Source organism: Lactuca virosa, chromosome 4 (assembly GCF_052849685.1).
Source record: "Lactuca virosa cultivar CGN04683 chromosome 4, Lactuca_virosa_CGN04683_v6, whole genome shotgun sequence".
Lineage (NCBI taxonomy): Eukaryota > Viridiplantae > Streptophyta > Magnoliopsida > Asterales > Asteraceae > Lactuca > Lactuca virosa.
Genome location: NC_136429.1, coordinates 133,876,385 through 133,895,522, shown reverse-complemented (window position 1 = coordinate 133,895,522; position 19,138 = coordinate 133,876,385). Strand labels below are relative to the sequence as shown.

The window sequence follows — 19,138 nt, the reverse complement described above, 5'->3', positions numbered from 1 at the left end:
TAATGGAGGTGATTGCAAGTTTAATTGGTGCGGTTATAAAAGGTGTGGTTCCATACTCACACTAGTTAATCATGTTAACCACATAAACAAATGCTTTCTGTAATAGTGCAGCTAACTTTTACAAAAAGAAAAAAAAAACAAAAAAAAGCTATTTCTCCAGCTAACTAGCTAGCTAACCAACAGACTAATTTTCCTTTATCTTCGCTTTTGGCTCCTTCGCCCTTGGTCTATGGAAATGAATGTATATGAAGGGAGGATTTTAAAAAAGATTTATTGAAATGCGAGTTTGAGTAACTCTTTAAAAACCTAGCTTATAAACTAGTTTGTAAGATTTTTTTTGACATTGCGAAAATAACAATTAAAAATAAAAAGTCGAATTGTGACGTGTCAAAAAGAACCTTCATATGTCATCTTTGTCCTACTAGTTTTTAGCAAGCCTTTCACAATAATATTCGTTAAAAATGAACAAAAATAATAAAGTTTATCAATATTGGTAAAACTCAGTCGAAGTTTAAAGTTCCAAATAATCGAACATGCATCTTCATATGATTTGATAATCCAAAATAATACCTCCAATGTATGGAACCAATACTATGTAAATGAGAATCAACAATAATTAGTAAAAATATTGATATTAAGACAACATCACCAAGATTTTTTTAGAAAGCCCAAAGCATGAAGACCATGGGCAGAGTAAATTAATCATCAAGAGATTCAAAAATCATATATGATATTTACGGTCCAAAGAAAATGGAGAAATACAAGCGTTTAAGGCCTGATTTTGATGGAATTGAATTTTAAGTGAAAAATGGTCTTAAATCCCTGTGACTGCCTATAACGCGAATTGGAAGGTCGTGATGATGTCGTGCCGATGAGATTGTGGAATGTGGATCACACGAGGAAGCCGCACAGTATATCTATCTGGAGGAGTCTGTGTGTTCAGTTCAGCGAAATTGGGCGCTTGATTGAAATCGTGTGGCTGTCTTATCGCAGAAGAAATGTAGTATTAACTATATAGAAAAAGATGTGAAATAAACACCATTTTTGAACACTTGTGAGATCGATGTAGAAAGTTTGAAGTATGTGATTTTGAGCACCTTATAATAGTACATTAATAAAGGAAGGTGGCATATGGATATATACATAAACAATTTTGAATGATGTTCTTTATTGCTATGTTAATAGTCAAAATAGTGTTGGTTATCGTACAATTTGGAGTCTGCTTTACAAATACTTAGGTTTCATGGTGGTTTCTACTGTACAAAATTATGTATATGTTATTAAATACAATGCAAAATTCTGGGTCATAATGAGCAGATCCGGCCAGATGCAAGTTGAATGAAGACATCCTCACGACATGGAATTGTGAGGCCACCCATTGGATGATCATAACCAAATTCTTCCTCTGATTGACGTAGCAGATCTTGGAATGAAGGCTGGTCTAATAACGATAAAGGAACAACCAATCGTCTTTTTTCTTGATCACCAACATAAACTGCAAAATGTCCTTTGGGGATGATGTCTACCGATGATGATGATGAGCGGATTCCATTGGAGAATGATCGACAGAGAACTTTTTTGGCCTGAATGATTCGAGGCATACGAATGGCCATTTTTATATGAAGGCTACGGTCTCTTTCTTCTGAAAGGATTTCTTTTATGTGAAAGATGTTGTGATGGATTTTGGTAGGAGTTGTGCTTCATATCAGCCCAATTGTATCCATTTTATAGGTCTATGAAGATTTCAATGAAGATCAAATAATAGTAGGAATTTCAAAGAAGAGATGGTGACACATTCTACCAAAAAGAAAAATCACATGGTTTTGTCTTCCAACTTGTTATTGGCCCCAACGAATTATATATGTACAATGAAGTATGCCACAAAATTTCAGTAATGCTGAGTGGCCAAGCTTGAGCTACACTATGGGCCCATGTACAAGTGAGTCTTATGGACACACATCATTATTTCTCACATGGCCATGTTTGTAAAAAATATCAGAAGGTTAGGCATCTTTTTTTCAAGTGCAACAAGTCCACAATTTCAGGTCCTGAAATCAATAAAACATCCAAAAAAAATCAATGCTCATATCTAATCTGATATATGAATTAAACACATAGTATGCACTTAAATATTTTGCTTTTCCCTCCTGAAGAAAATCAGATATATATCTTCTGAAGGTTGTTCTGTTATCAATGATCGATACAAAAGGATCCGCTATTTGACTTTAACTGATAGCCGATTGGCTGTTTGCTTTTCCGTAACTCTGATATCAACTAATTAAGTGACCCATTGTGTTTTTATATTATTCATTTATTGATTACAAGCAGTAACTTGTGATGTTGAAAACTTGATATATATAGGTCCATGTATTGTGGGGTCTTTCTAACTATTTTGGTAGGTTGTCAGTGATTGCCATGTTGCTTGAGTAATTAAGATTTGTAGCGGAATAAATCTCTTGGGAAGAAAGTAGGATGTGATGATGTTTAGGATGTTCCAAGAGGGGTCTCTGTTGGAATTCTTTTGTGATTATAATATTTGAAACTCAATGCCTTGCCTTTTTCCTTAGTTTTCATGATATCTATACAAGAGTTGTAGCTAGACTTTATATTGAAACCTTCCTAATTAGTAATATGGTCATGATCTAATACAAATATGCCTAATAGTTTGCCATCAGAAGAAGCTAAGTACCATGGTATTCGCAATATGAGTTCTTTTCTTTAAACTTCCGAGCTTCCTCAAGAAAGACATTAGCATGCCCTTTACAAAGTCGTTCCCTTGAGTTAATACACTAACATGTGAGATCCTACCATGAATTTTTATCTAACTATTGATCATTGGTCATCGGCCGATTTCTCTTCACCAATCAGTCCCTATCATAACAGGTTAGAGGAAAAGAACAATAACTGATAGCACTTGGGTAGGTGGTGTTATAGAAACAACTGATCCAGGCCTTAAGGCTATAGTATATGGAGAAAGATGTGGCATACACACTTTTTTTGAACAGATTGAAAATACAAGCTAAAGAACAAAAGTAAGTACGTGGTTCTGGTGGGCTTAGAGGACATTGATAAAGAAAGCCCTAATGGCATAGACATAAACACCATAAGTTGAACTATGCTCGTCATTAATGTATTAATGCTGAAACTAAATTTTGTTATCATACAATTACTTTGGAAACCACATTACTCCCTCTGATTTACAAGTAATTAATCATCATGGTGATTTTGACTGTACAAAACTGTTAGCAAACACGATGCATGCCAAGCTCTTCATCATAACGAGTTAAGGCGGCAGGCAACATCAATGAACACTTCCTCACGGCACGGAATTGTGAGGCCGCCCATTGGATGATCAAATCCAAATTCTTCCTCTGCTTGATGTAGCAAGTCTTGGAAAGAAGGCTGGTTTAATAATGATAAAGGAACAACAAATCGTCTTTTCTCTTGATTACCAACATAAACTGCAAAATGTCCTTTAGGGATGATTTCTGTAGATGACCATGGACGGCTTCCGTTGGACAATGATCGACCAATAACTTTCTTTGCTTGAATGATCTGAGGCATACGAATAGCCATGTATATATGAAGGGTAAGGTCACTTAATTTGTTATGGTAAAGAAATGCAATATGAAAGGATTTCGTTTTTGTGATAGGTGCTGTGGAGAGTTGTGCTTGATATCTGCACAATTGGATGCGTTATATAGGTGTAAGAAGATTTCAATAAGATTGGGTAATAGTAGGAATTTTAGCGAAGAGATTGTGACACATTCTAGCAAAATGCAAGATCACATGGTTTTGTCTTCCAATTTGTTATTGGACCCAAAGGATTAGACGTTGAATGAAGTATGCCACATATTTTCTGCAATGTAAGCGGAAAAGAGTGAGCAAAACTATGGCCCATATGTATATTTTCACATGGCTATGTTTCATTAAAAATCGTAATATTTTGCATCTTTATAATTAATTTATTTTTTGAAGTACATGTTGAATGTGAAGCCACAATTGTTGAATGTGAAGTTTTTTCAAAGGTTGGCTGAAGACCCGGTTGTGTTTTTTGACTACTTCTGATTTCCATCTCTATATAAGAGATTCATCTGTATTTGTAAAACTTGTATCTAGAGTAACACAGAAAGAGTGCAGATTAGCACCAAGAAATATAAATTCCTAGTTACCGGTGGACGTAGGTCAGAGAAGGACCGAACCACGTTAAATCCCTCGTGTTCATCCTTGTGTTCTTGTTTTTCGTGAGCTGTGTGTGTGTTTAGAGTCGTGTGTTAAGTGTCTCGATCCTAACAAGTGGTATCAGAGCCTTGGTTTAGCTCCAGAGGGTGATTTTCTGTTTTTTGGTCGAAATTTTTTTTCGTCAAAAACGATTTTGGTGTATACCGTTGGAAAGGTCTCGTTCCGAAGATTCCGAAAATATTTTTTTCTAAATTTTTTGACCACCGGAAGACGTCCAAATCGCCGGTCAAAGGTTTGCCGGAATAGTGACCGGGAAAGCCAGTTCGCCAGAGAAGACGACACTGTAGCACCAGACACTGTAGCAGTCCGCCGAGAAGACGACACTGTAGCAGGCACTGTAGCACGACGTCAGCGGTGACATCAGCAGCACTGTAGCAGGCACTGTAGCACGACGTCAGCAGTGACGTCAGCAGACACTGTAGCAACACTGTAGCAGATTTGAAAATTTGCAATTTGGCCCCTGAATTTCCAGAAAATTGCAAGATAGGTCATTGTTCTTTCAGAAAATGGCAGAAAGCAGTAAGCATCAGATTGAGAAGTTTGATGGGAAAGATTTTGGTTGGTGGAACATGCAAATTGAAGATTTGCTCGTGCAGAAAGACTTGGACGCAGTTTTAGGTGAAAAACCGGAGGCGATGACACAAGCAAACTGGGAGACTTTGGATAAGAAGGCCAAGGCATTTATTAGACTGACGTTGTCAAAGGATGTTGCCTTCAATATTTTGAAGGAGACCTCGGCAAAGGGAATCATGGAGGCATTGTCTAATATGTACGAGAAGCCGTCGGCAGCAAATAAAGTCTTCCTGATTCGGGAACTAGTCAACACGAGGATGAGGGAAGGAAGTTCAGTTACAGTACACATCAACAATTTGAACTCGATTTTATCCAGACTTGGGTCAGTGGGAATAAAATTTGAGGACGAAGTTCAAGCTTTACTACTGTTATCATCATTACCTGACAGTTGGTCCGGAACAGTTACAGCCGTTACTAGTTCCGCAGGATCGAAAGAGCTCACTTTTGAGGGCATTTGGGATTTATATCTAGGCGAAGACGTCAGACGAAGAAATTCCGGGGAATCATCAAGTGAACAATTGAATGCGGTCAGAGGTAGAAGAAATAACAGAGGTAGTGGGAGCGGGAAAAGGAGAAGGAGTCAGTCGAGGACTCGAAATGATGTGACTTGTTGGAACTGTAAAGAGGTTGGACATTTCAGGAATCAATGTCCAAAAGACAAGAAAGAAGTTAACGTTGCAGTAGACCATTCAGATGATGATGTTTTGATCTGTAGTGTGGAGAACAATGTGGATTCCTGGGTTATGGATTCGGGTGCTTCATTTCACGCTACCCACATCCGTGAAGCACTGCGGAATCTGAAAGAAGGGGATTTTGGTAAGGTAAGACTGGCGAACGATGAGGTTCTTGATGTGATGAGCATAGGTGACTTAGATCTGAAGACTCCAGTCGGTCCATGGACTTTTAAGGATGTCCGGGTAATTCCAAGTCTGAAGAAACAGTTGATTTCTGTTGGGCAGTTGGATGAACAGGGACACGAGGTTAAATTCAGGAATGGGCAGTGGAAGGTTGTCAATGGAAATCTTGTGATAGCTCGTGGACATAAGAGGGGTTCATTATATATGGTCAGTTTACCGTCTGAGGGAGTAACCGTCCCAGTTCAGAAGAAAAACAAAATCCGGTTCATAGAGTCTCGTGGACAGAAGAAGGTTTGCTTTGCAGATGGCAAACCCAGAGTCATAGGTCAGATTCAGGTTGAACGTGTTTGGAACGGTTCAGAAAAACCAGTCAAGGGCATTCATAGCAGTGGGAGCATGGGCTTTGTTTCAGCTAGAATACCCGGAACACAGTGGGTTAAGAGAACCAGTATTCCATCTGTAAAAGTCTCTCCAGATTATCTGCTTCACATGGAGAGTGTCGTTTGTTCTCAGGATGTTCCAGGATCGGGCAGTTCATTTCAGTGGGAGCCGGTGGAGACAGCGAACAGGTAAATTGAAGAGAAGGCCGGGTAACTAGGAAGGAGTTAAGATCAAATTTTTTAAAATACAGATGCACAGTTGAAGCACAGGTGAAGATTGTTCCGTGGCTTCAAGTGGGATATTGTTGAATGTGAAGCCACAATTGTTGAATGTGAAGCCACAATTGTTGAATGTGAAGTTTTTTCAAAGGTTGGCTGAAGACCCGGTTGTGTTTTTTGACTACTTCTGATTTCCATCTCTATATAAGAGATTCATCTGTATTTGTAAAACTTGTATTTAGAGTAACACAGAAAGAGTGCAGATTAGCACCAAGAAATATAAATTCCTAGTTACCGGTGGACGTAGGTCAGAGAATGACCGAACCACGTTAAATCCCTCGTGTTCATCCTTGTGTTCTTGTTTTTCGTGAGCTGTGTGTGTTTTTAGAGTCGTGTGTTAAGTGTCTCGATCCTAACAGTACAACCATTCCACCATTTTAGGTGGTGAAGTGGTTAACACTATCAAAAATGAAAAGGGATCAAATCTAATTAGGAATATTAATAAACCACCTACTAATATGCTTTTGAAGAAAATGTTCCACTCTAACTAAATGGGAATCGAGAGTGTCATTGGATGTATTTATGGGGAATTTGGCCATTCAAGAAGAAAATGTCGTTTCTTTCATCTAACCTGAAAAAGGAAGAGTTGTTTGAACGTGGTTTATTTTTATATTTTTTATTTCTTGTAGATGCTGAACAGAAAGAAAATGTTAATCTTAATTTGGTAGCTTAGGTTAAAAATCTTGTTATCTCTCAAAACTCCATGTAACTATTATAGCTGGCATATTTGTTAGCCCATTTCGGTTTGTATATCTATGTACTTATACATACCCGGCCCATTAATGTTGACATACGGCTTATGTATGTTTTACAAGTATATATTCTTTTTCTTTAATGAGAATTGGGACAGGTTTTTCCTGATCATCTCACTTCAGCCTCCAATCCATATCTTCTCCTTTTCTTCTTGTTAGTCTTCATTCTCGGTACAACCATAGTCACCACCTTCTCTTCTCACCGATGTCTTGAACTTTTTGAGACCGACCGCATCTTGTTTTGCGTCGTTGATCATCTCTTGACCATCCCGACAGAACCCCACAGAGCAATGAAAAAAAATGACTCTCTTCTCAAGTTTTAGATTTATGCTGAAAGACGGGAAAAGTCTTCATATTGAGACCGTGAACGTTTTGATATTGAAAAATCCCAAAATTTTGATTTTCTCTTTCTCAATATACCAACTTGCACTTTAGTCGATCGATGTTGACTTTGGTACCTTTTGACGAAGGACGTTCTAATTGATATCCCAATTTGGTTTCCCTCTCGACTCTTTTATTATGAGGTTATTATATCATAGTTATTAATTTTTTGGCTTTCAAACTAACTGCGTGGGCAAGACGTATCCAACCTTCGATTTGCATAGCTATAAGTTCGAAATTTCAATGGTTTTTGAAACGATTTATAATATCCAAATAAAAACTCTTTGAGATTGTTATTATTATTATTATTTTAAGATTCTATTTACGGTGTGGTTGAATTAAAGTTTTTGTCCCATTTTTTTTCTTTTATTTTTAACTTTGTGACTTCCCTAATTGATAAAGTTGCTAGAAATTTTCGGTGTTTGTCAATAAAATTATAAAAATGTTAGAATTAATATTGTCATTTTAGCAAATAACCTTATATTTTAATACAAGTATACCTTTTAACCGATTGATGTGGATTCAAATAAGATTATTTACCATTTCATTCGTTGATGTTGTTATGTTGTGAATCTTTCTTTCGTTCTTAACTTTTGATGTTTATGTGGTGTGAATCGATTTTTTGTTATCTTGTTGTATCTCAAATTGTTCTTTTGAAAACTACAATACCTTGCCAAGGAAGATGCTTATAGGATAACACAAGAGCCCTTCATCATCTATAATTACCGGTTTGGAAAACTTTGTGTTTAGAAACTTTTGCTCTTAAATTGCCTTTCCTTTTTAATTCATAAAGACACAATAAATGTGCTTGATTATGTCATGATTAATTCAATTTGGTTACCATCATATGTTAAACATATGTAAATGGTGTTTAATTTAAGTAATTGAATATATTGGTGATTAAATATAGTTACATTTATATATTGTTGTTTGAAAAAAAATTTAATTTATACATCTATTATGTTGACGATTTGATATTTATCATCATTCCCAATTATACAGGTAAAATCATCATCTACTTATATCCAGACAGTTGAATAAGTTAATAAGACAGTTGAATAAGTTAATAAAATAGACATTCTTAATGTATATGACACTTTATCCACACTCGTTTGTGAGAGTTCAAACCCTAAAAATGGCATATGCATTTTGGATTGTGTCTTTTTTTTTGTATTTTCTTTTATTATAAAGTTGTCTTGCTCTTTTATTAAAAAAAATTATAAATGTGCTGGGCCTGTCATAAGGTACAAACATAGGGGCTTTTTTTTCTTATCTTGTTGTAGGCATGGAATACCAATAGACCGACCCTGCTGGCTATAAGATTTAACATCCTTGTGTTAATGTTTCATCATTGATATAATGTAGATCCAATATTAATTTATCATGATATTTACTAATACTAATCACACACTAATTACTTCATAATTATTATTCCAGTTTCAATAATTCAAGACTAATCATGATGTACTTTATGGAGTAGGTAATGACAATTTGCATCATGATCATATAGCAATAGCCCTCGATTAAAACATGTTAATATGCCCTAATAACATGTTAATTTCTATCTTTGAGTAATTATCCTATGATAATTTGAAACTTGTAAATAAGTGCTTAAGTAGGGTTCATGTGAACTTTCATGATTTTGAAATTGATCCATACAAATGAAAATGATTGGGGTGTTACCTTGTTTTTTCCTTTAATAATCATAATCCCTTTGATTTGATCTTAAATTTGGATTAAGAGCATTCACCTAGTTTTCTCAGCAAGAGCACACATACATGACTTTAGGAAGTGTTTTTTTTAATTAAACGAACTGAAACCGGGCAGCAATAAGGTTAATTAGGTAGTTAAATGAGGTCAGCGTGGTACACATAGCATATGAACATGTAGGTAAGCCTTGGAATTTTGAAATAACCTCTAAAGTTAGCACCTTGGAATTTTGAAATAACCCATAACTTATGAATGAATTGTCTTTTAACTTTGCAAACTCATAATTTGCTCATTGTTTTACCAATTAAGTTGATTCATTTTTCATTGTTTAGTATTATACGTCCTCTTTCAATTTCAACCTTGTTTGTTCCTTAACACCTTCGTTTGATTAGCCTCCCATTGCTCCAAATTTAATACTTTCATTATTTCAAGTAAATTTTAATTTTTCACAATTCTTCTCATTTTACCCTCATTTCCATGAAACTCATTTCTAATAAATTATATGACTTATAATAACATATATAAAGGTAATAACAATCATACTTTCTTATTTTTGTCGCTTTTGACCAAATTACACTTTTTGTAGTATTACACATATATAAGACTAGAATTTTCATTCCATTTCATATCAACCATTTATGACACCACTAGAACATAACCTATTTTTTGGTGCGGTAGGGTTTTTTTGGTGCGGTGGTAGCCTAAAACTTTTTGGTGTGATAGGGTTTTTTTTGGTGCCGTTGTAGCTAAACCGTACTAGTAAACGAATTTTGCATCAGTACACCAACCAACCACACCATTTAAAGCATTTATCGTTGCCGTTCCTATAACCGCAATAAAAAGCATTAAAAGCGTATTTATTGGTGCATTAGATCATTATCACACCATTTTATCATAGAAACCGCACCAAAAAATCATGTAATCATCCCTCTAAAAGTTTCATTCAAAACTTTCATTTCGCGCTAGTTCCCTCCGTATGTATAGATAGCATTCCCAAATCTTCCCTCTTAATTCTAATATTTCATTCAAGCTTAGGCAGACAAGCTCTAGTCACCACGACCATTCGTTTACCAACATTTGAAGCACCATCACTACCACCCTCATCACTATATTCCGTCTGGTTCATGTTGTAAGTTAGTTGTTTTTTTTATATCTGTCTACTGAATTAAGTCTTACACTTTGGTTAAATGTAAGATGGGAAGTGTTTTAGCATTTTTCGAGTTATAACCCAACAATATTGTTAATGATCCAGAAGTCGGGGAACCAAATGAAATCCTTTATTATGTCTATCTTTTCGTTACTAGTTTTTTGTGGTTAAAAATCTTATCATATGAACTAATGTTTTGGAGGTGAAAATGATGGATCCAGTGTAGGAGCATATTCAAAGCCAAAAGAGTCACCGGCTAGTAATGATGTCCTTTCTCATTTGGGTGGTAAAAGTAAAACATCCATAAAACATGAAACATATTCGAGTAGCCACCTCTGTTGCATTGATCTAAGGTCAAACACAATGACGCCATTCTAAATCTTTTGAGATCGTGAAGAGTATCGTCTATGGAGGCTTAATGGAGGTGATTGCAAGTTTAATTGGTGCGGTTATAAAAGGTGTGGTTCCATACTCACACTAGTTAATCATGTTAACCACATAAACAAATGCTTTCTGTAATAGTGCAGCTAACTTTTACAAAAAGAAAAAAAAAACAAAAAAAAGCTATTTCTCCAGCTAACTAGCTAGCTAACTTTTACAAAAAGAAAAAAAAAACAAAAAAAAGCTATTTATTGAAATGCGAGTTTGAGTAGCTCTTTAAAAACCTAGCTTATAAACTAGTTTGTAAGATTTTTTTTGACATTGAGAAAATAACAATTAAAAATAAAAAGTCGAATTGTGACGTGTCAAAAAGAACCTTCGTATGTCATCTTTGTCCTACTAGTTTTTAGCAAGCCTTTCACAATAATATTCGTTAAAAATGAACAAAAATAATAACGTTTATCAATATTGGTAAAACTCAGTCGAAGTTTAAAGTTCCAAATAATCGAACATGCATCTTCATATGGTTTGATAATCCAAAATAATACCTCCAATGTATGGAACCAATACTATGTAAATGAGAATCAACAATAATTAGTAAAAATATTGATATTAAGACAACATCACCAAGATTTTTTTAGAAAGCCCAAAGCATGAAGACCATGGGCAGAGTAAATTAATCATCAAGAGATTCAAAAATCATATATGATATTTACGATCCAAAGAAAATGGAGAAATACAAGCGTTTAAGGCCTGATTTTGATGGAATTGAATTTTAAGTGAAAAATGGTCTTAAATCCCTGTGACTGCCTATAACGCGAATTGAAAGGTCGTGATGATGTCGTGCCGATGAGATTGTGGAATGTAGATCACACGAGGAAGCCGTACAGTATATCTATATGGAGGAGTCTTTGTGTTCAGTTTAGCGAAATTGGGCGCTTGATTGAAATCGTGTGGCTGTCTTATCGCAGAAGAAATGTAGTATTATATATATAGAAAAAGATGTGAAATAAACACCATTTTTGAACACTTGTGAGATCGATGTAGAAAGTTTGAAGTATGTGATTTTGAGCACCTTATAATAGTACATTAATAAACGAAGGTGGTATTATAATTACAAAAGAATGGATGCCTTTCACTGATAATCAAGGGAACCCATGAGAACTTTTTCGCGAACGAAATGGATGTCGATCTCAATATGCTTCTTGCGTTGGTGCTGAACCGGGTTTTGAGTAAGATATACAGCTGAAATGTTGTCACAATAAATAATCATTGCCTGGCGAAGCGGAAGATGGAGCTCGAGGAGTAAGTTGCGTAGCCATGTAGTTTCAGCTGCGGCGTTGGCAACGCCTTTATACTCGGCTTCGGCACTGGACCGGGAGATAGTTGGTTGTCGTTTGGACGACCATGAAACGAGATTATCACCGAGAAATACACAGTAGCCGGATGTGGACCGTCGAGATTCGGGATATCCCCTCCAATCTGCGTCGGAGTATGCAGTGAGTTTTGTAGATTTGGAGGGAGAAATATGGAGTCCATGATGACGGGTGCCTTGGAGGTATCGTAGAATACGTTTCAGAAAGTTAAAATGTGGATCGCGAGGGGCATGCATAAAGAGGTATACTTGTTGGACAGCATACGCAATGTCGGGGCGAGTGAAGGTTAAGTACTGTAATGCTCCAGCGAGGCTGCGATATAGAGTCGTGTCTGGCATTAGGTCGCCGGCAGGTGTGCTGAGTTTAGAGTTAGTGTCGACAGGAGTGGCATAAGGTTTACATTGTTGCATGTTCGCCCGGTGAACAATATCATCCACATATTGTTCTTGGGTAAGAAATAATCCTCCATTTTGATGTTTCACTTGGATGCCGAGGAAGTGATGAAGTGGCCCAAGGTCCGACATAACAAACTCTTTGGATAATAGAGTGATGAAGTGTCGAAGAGTTGCGTCGTCAGAAGCGGTCAAGACGATGTCATCCACATAAAGAAGAAGATATGCCATTTTTGTGCCTCGTTGGAAGACAAAAAGAGAGGTATCACTTTTGGTGCTTTTAAAACCGCATGTGTGAATGAATGTTGCAAAGCGATGATACCAAGCTCTCGGGGCTTGTTTAAGCCCGTATAAAGATTTTCGTAACCGACAAACATGTGTTGGGTGTTGTGGGTCCGTGTAACCAGGGGGTTGGAACATATACACGGTCTCGTTGAGATTCCCATGTAAGAATGCATTCTTTACATCTAGTTGGTGTATAGGCCATGATCGGGAAACGGCAAGACTAAGAACTGTGCGGATTGTGGAAGGTTTTACTACGGGACTGAATGTTTCATCGCAGTCTACTCCGACTTGTTGGCATTTTCCATTAATCACTAAGCGTGCTTTATATCGTGCAAGCGTCCCGTTTGCATGAAATTTGTGCCGGTATATCCACATACAACGTATGACATGAGCCTCGGGGGGACGAGGTACAAGTTCCCATGTGTTGTTATCTATTAGAGCTCTATGTTCATCGGTCATGGCGGAGTACCAGTTTGGATCAGATAGGGCATGTTTGTGGGATTTGGGAAGAGGTGAGATGGTGGAGGTGTTGGTGTTGGTGTTGGTGTGAAGGTTGAGTGGTGGGTTTGGTTTGGTGATTCCAGCTTTGGAGCGGGTGGTCATGGGATGACAGGATGTAGGTGGGGGTGGCGGAGGTAGAGGGGTTGGTTGGGTTCGCCGGGAGTAAGTAAATGGGTAGTATGAGGGTGGGGGAGGGGTAGGTTGGGACGAAGTGGTGCCGGGGGTTTGGTTGGAAGAGGGAGAGGAAAAAGTGGTTTCGGTGGGAGCGGAGATTGATGTGGTTGGTGGGTGGAAGAAGAGAGGAGAGGGTTCTGTTTCAAGGAAAGAGTAATTGTGTGGTGGGTTTAGTGTGTGAGATGCATAAGGAAAAGAAGTTTCATCAAAGGTTACATGTCGGGAGAGAATGACTTTACCCGTGGACATGTCAAGGCATCTATATCCTCGGTATTGGGCTGGGTAACCTAGAAAAAGACAAGGTGTAGACCGAGGTGCTAGTTTGTGTTTGCGGGTGGCGGTTAGGTTGGGAAAGCAGGCACAACCAAAGGTTCGTAGGTGGTTGTAAGTTGGATGTTTGAGGTAGAGGACGGAGGTAGGAGTTCGGTTGTCAAGTAATGGAGTAGGACGTATGTTGTGCAAGTAGGTAGCAGTATGAAGGGCCTCGACCCAAAAGGAAGGTGGTAAAGAAGCATGGGTAAGTAAGGACAACATGATTTCGTTTATGCGACGGATCATTCGTTCTGCTGTGCCATTTTGTTGAGAGGTGTGTGGGCACGAGAAGCAAATGTGAAGACCGGTGGTGGAAGCAAAATTATGGAAGTGGTGATTGTCGAATTCACCGCCCTTGTCACATTGGAAAGTTTTGAGGGTGATATTGAATTGAGTGTGGATATATTTGCAGAAGGCTTTGATTTTGGGAAAAGTTTCTGATTTGTATTTTAAGGGAAACACCCATGTAAAATGGCTGAAATCGTCAATGATGATGAGGTAGTATTTAAAATTAGTTTTGCTGTGGATGGGTGAGGTCCAAAGGTCAGCGTGAACTAGATCAAATGGTTTGAGAGTGAAAGATGTGGAGTGTTTGAATGGTAGGCGTTTGTGTTTAGCAAGTTGGCAAGAATGACAAACTGATAAACGATCATTTTTATTGCAAGAAATATTTTTATTTTGACTAATAAAATTTATTACATGATGACCCGGATGACCGAGTCTAAAATGCCAAAGAGGCGAACTAGAAGAAACATAAAAGGATGAAGCTGTAGTGTTGACTTGTTTGGTGAAGGGGTAGAGATTGTCGGAACTTTCGTGTCTAGAGAGGTGCTTCTTGGTCTTGTAATCCTTTATAAAAAAACCAAAGGAGTCAAATTCAACAGAAAATGAATTATCATGACAAAATTTACGAACATATATAAGATCTTTAACGGTATGAGGTGTGTGGAGTATATCTTTCAGATGAATAGGTTTGGATGGATGGGGTAATGTTGTATGACCTGATCCAATAACTGGTACTTGATTTCCATTTGCCACAAACACATATTTAATAGAAGACAAACTATGGACCGAGATTTTACCTTCGTTGGCTGTGAGATGAGATGTAGATCCGGTGTCCATGTACCAATCATTTTCTTGGTCCAGAGTCATAGCTAAAAAGGCAGCCCCGAGTTCCGAATGTTCAAGTGGGTTTACTTCTGTAAGATTGGCTTCAGCTAGTGGTTGCCGTGGTTGCTGCTGGGCAGAAGAGGTAGGCCAGGGAGAAGCCCATCCAGCTTGAGTGGGATATGGACAAGGTGGTGGTGAAGCCCAATATGGGTGGGCCCAGAATGGTGGTGGGTATCCGGCCCAGGTAGGGCGTGTTTGATTGGACATAGGGCTTCTGCGATTATTTGACTGGGTTTGTGTTGGCCGACCAGAAGACGTATAACCAGGTCGAGAAGGAGATGCAGATACAGGTGCTCGACGATTTGTGTTGCGTTGCTGGTTAGGGCGGCCTCTGTTTCCAGATTCGCCACGTCGGAAATTAGAGTTTGCTGGTGGGTTGTGTTCAACAGCAGCAACGATCTCTGTGGATGAGTGTGAGTCTCGAGCACGTTGTCGCTGGGTTTCAAGTTGAAGCATGGAGCACGTGGTATCCCATGGAGGTAGGGTCTGATTGATGTAGGCGCCGACTGTGTCAAATTCAGATGGCAACCCGCGGATAAGTTGAAGAACCAAACGTTTCTCGTTGACAGGGCAATCGACGTCATTTAGTTGACTTGCCAGATCTTTGAGACGTTGGCAATAAGCTTCAAGGGACGACATTGCTCGAAGGGTAAGGTTTGTGAACTCGTGTTCAAGAGCAGCAGCACGAGATCCTTTGTTGTTGAGGAAGATATTCTGAATTTTGAACCAGGCTTCATATGCTGTAGAGTCCGGTTCAAGTACTCGCGCAAGGAGATCATCTGAAATCGTTCCATAAATCCATTGGAGGACGATGGCATCAATCTCTGACCAGTTTTCATAGGTCGGGTCAGTCTTGGATGGAGGGTCGGAACCATCGATATGGGCAAGGACTCTGTAACCTCTAGCATGAAGTTTGAACAAGCGAACCCATGAAGAGTATGATACCTTGGTACCATCAAGGGTGCGGATCTTGTTCTGTATGTTCGTGACCGTGTAGACGGGATGGAGGGCTTTGACAGGAGTTGGGTCTTGTTTGTCTGACATCGTGAATAGAGAGGATGATCAGAAACAAAGTAAAGATGTCCAGCTGTAGCTGCGATGGCAGGGAGAGATTTTGGGGTAAGGAGCACTTGGCTCTGATACCATATAATTACAAAAGAATCGATGCCTTTCACTGATAAAGGAGGGGATTAAATACCCAATGTACAGAGAGATTACAGGAGGAAATTGGGGAAAATCTAGGCTAAATAAGGAAGTAGTAATCTACATTAATTACACAGTAAATATAAGATCGGAAATATACAGAAGGTGTATATTTTGGTTAATAGGTATATGGATTAATGGATATATAGATAAAAAAAATTTAAATGTGGTGGGATGTCAAGTCCACCAAGCAAATTACACCCTTTGTTTGCAAATAAAACGTAATATAATGGTAAAAAGGGGTATCGATCCTCGGGGAAATGGTTGTATTCAATCACCAATGCAATCTAAAAGAACTATTGTAAATAAACTAACTAACTACAATTAAACTAAAAGGGGGGGGGGGGTGTTATGATTGCTTGAAAACTAAAAGACTTGAATAACTAAAGACTTGCAATTAAGCAAGATAGTGAGATGCTCAAATGTTGGGAACAATTGGTCAACCAAGGCAATTCAACACAATGAACATTTGTGTGCTTATCATTAGGATCCAACATGAAGCTTATCATTCATCCCAAATTGGTTATAGCAATCATGAAGCATGATATGCCAAGATTCCTCTTAGGTAGTATGGAGGTTGGGGAAGCCCACAACACACCTTCTTAATCAAGATCAAGGGTTTAATTGAAGCAATTGAACCCAAAAAGTTAATTAGCCTTAAGAGAGAAGGAATCCCCAATTCCTAGAGGATGTCAATGCTTACACGTCCATAAAGGAGCTATGATTCATAAACTAGAGATGATTTTTACCATCATAAAGCCCTTGTTCTAAGTTAATTCAATGATTCGATGCAAAACCAAAGAAATAAACCAACAATAGCTCATTCAAGTGCCAAGCTCATGATCAAAGCATTAAACAAGCATAAGAAATATGATCTAGAACCATAAACATAAGATAATTGATAATCTAGCATGAATCCTTCAAAAACCCACAAACATTCAAAGGTTTTAACCAAAGTTAACCAATATAAAGAGTTTAACCACTCATGGCAATAGAACAACAATCACAAAAGTCTAATTGCATAAAGAAACTACCAAAAATCTTGGAAAGATGAAGAGAAATGAGTCTTCAGCTTCAAAAATCGCCTCTCTCAGCTCTCCAATGGTGTCAAATCAAAGTTATGGCTGCTAGATCTGATCCCCCAAGGTTATGGCAAGCCAAATGACCAAAATGCCCAAAATGGGCAGTTGCACGGGTACCCGCGCGACGAAAATTCCACCCGCACAAATGTTGTTGTGATGCTATTGGTCCTTCATTCCACCACTCCACCCTTCCACTACCAAAGATTCCTTTGGTCCCCTCTATATCCATGAGATTTAAATCAACCAATCATCTTTTAGCTTCAAATATGGATGCTCCAAACCCAAATTAGTTATCCATGATCCATCTTCACAAGTCCACTTCATCCAAGCCTTCAATTCTTTAAGGCCCAATTCTTCTCTTATCGATCCGCCAAGCCCAATAGCGCCTCGAGAACCCACAAATCCGTCTTCACTGTAATCCACAATCGCAATAAGCTCCAAAACCCTGCAGAATTCCTCATGCAGCATAAAAAGCACCCGGTACGATCCATACTAAAGAAAATAAAGAATATACAATGCAATACTAATAAAAAGAGCTAAAAAATCTAAAATAAACTAATAAAAATAAGGAAATAAAATAAGCTATCAAATCACCCCAAGCTTAAACCTAACTTGTCCTCAAGTTAGAACAAGACTAAAATGAGCTCGGGATGAGCTAAACTAAAAAGGAAAAAGAAAGGTACCATAGAACTTGGTCAACATCAGTCAACATGGTCAGAATTAGTCCTTCATGGACCCTACGCATCTTCAAAATGTTCCCCGCTTTACAGCCATAAACCACATTCTCAACCACTTGATGGGCGAATAGATCACGGCTGGATGTAGTCGCGGTGTGCAAGACAAAGGAAACAGAGATGCGCCCAGTGGGGGCACTTTAAATCACCAATGCAGATCATAATGCACGAAGGAAAGGCGCCTCTTCACACACTATGATTCCTACATTTGTCAGGCTAAAGTGTATAGTACGAAATAGGGCTTTGCAGCGCGGCCTCCGGGCAAACATCCGGTTTCAGAGGTTTCTCCCTTGTACTGTCCTTTACAGTCTACTGTCTCATCGTCAAGGCCTTTTCTCACCAAAAATAAAAAAAATTAAATAAAATAATAAAAAATTCTACTTAACCTAAACTTAAACCTAACAGCTTAAATCTTCAATCTTGAACTTCTGTTATTTGGTCTTCAGCCTCTTTGTTGTTTGATATTCAACCCTTTTTTTTTGAACTAAAGCCTTGAACTTGGATTCTTGTTCTTCTTTTTGTGTTGCTCTTTTTCTTCATTTTTTTCTTCTTTGATTTTGTTGCTTTTCTTTAATTTTTTTTTTTCACTTTTCCAATTTCTTCATTTTTTTTGTGTTTTCTTCTTTGAAGGTCTAAGGAATTTCACCATGTAACATAGGATGGAGGCTAACATGAACACCTAATGATCATTGACAATGTGCCAAGATCAACTAAAAATGGTGGGGAATGACTCAAAAAATGGGTGTTATCGAAAAGACTTGGTCCCAAAAAATGTGAATTGGGGGACCCACTTCAAAGTTCATCAAGCACCTCAATGCAAGGTGTGATAAACAAAATCTATCTAACTATCTACTCTAGACTCCTAAAAAAAATAACCTATCTTAAAAAGGTGGTAAGAATCTAACTAAGTAAGGCTCAGACGAGACTCGGGAGTACTATGGGGTACTCCCCCCAAAACCAAGATGCGAGTCTTCAATATCTTCAATGTACCTTACCGGGCTAATCTTTGCTCGCACACATCGGTTTGACCAACCACATCCCTCCGCACCTAGACCCAATCAAGCTACCTGCATCTGACCCCCACACAAGCGGTCTTAAAATGGTCTGTGAGGCTCAAAACGTGTCCCACTTATCAAATACAAGGAATTCCATATCAAGACCCGGGACCAATCTATGATTCAATACTTATGACTCGGTGCTCTGGTAC

The 19,138-nt window shown here is 38.1% G+C and overlaps 2 protein-coding genes across 2 annotated transcripts; both read right to left on the bottom strand.

Moving 5' to 3' along the window:
• Window positions 1-1,168: 1,168 nt before the first annotated feature.
• LOC145168495 (auxin-induced protein 15A-like) lies at window positions 1,169-1,691 on the bottom strand. The gene has a single exon (XM_079087292.1). The coding sequence runs from the start codon at window positions 1,611-1,613 to the stop codon at window positions 1,305-1,307; it is 309 nt and encodes a 102-aa protein (XP_078943418.1). The 5' UTR covers window positions 1,614-1,691; the 3' UTR covers window positions 1,169-1,304.
• A 1,582-nt stretch (window positions 1,692-3,273) lies between these two features.
• Window positions 3,274-3,576, bottom strand: LOC145105067 (auxin-responsive protein SAUR23-like). Its single transcript, XM_079042202.1, has one exon. It carries the CDS (start codon window positions 3,574-3,576, stop codon window positions 3,274-3,276), a length of 303 nt encoding a protein of 100 aa, XP_078898328.1.
• Window positions 3,577-19,138: the final 15,562 nt, after the last annotated feature.

Excerpts from the sequence above, each read along its gene's own strand:
- LOC145168495 (XM_079087292.1), bottom strand. The coding sequence starts at position 1,613 with ATGGCCATTCGTATGCCTCGAATCATTCAGGCCAAAAAAGTTCTCTGT.
- LOC145105067 (XM_079042202.1), bottom strand. The coding sequence starts at position 3,576 with ATGGCTATTCGTATGCCTCAGATCATTCAAGCAAAGAAAGTTATTGGT.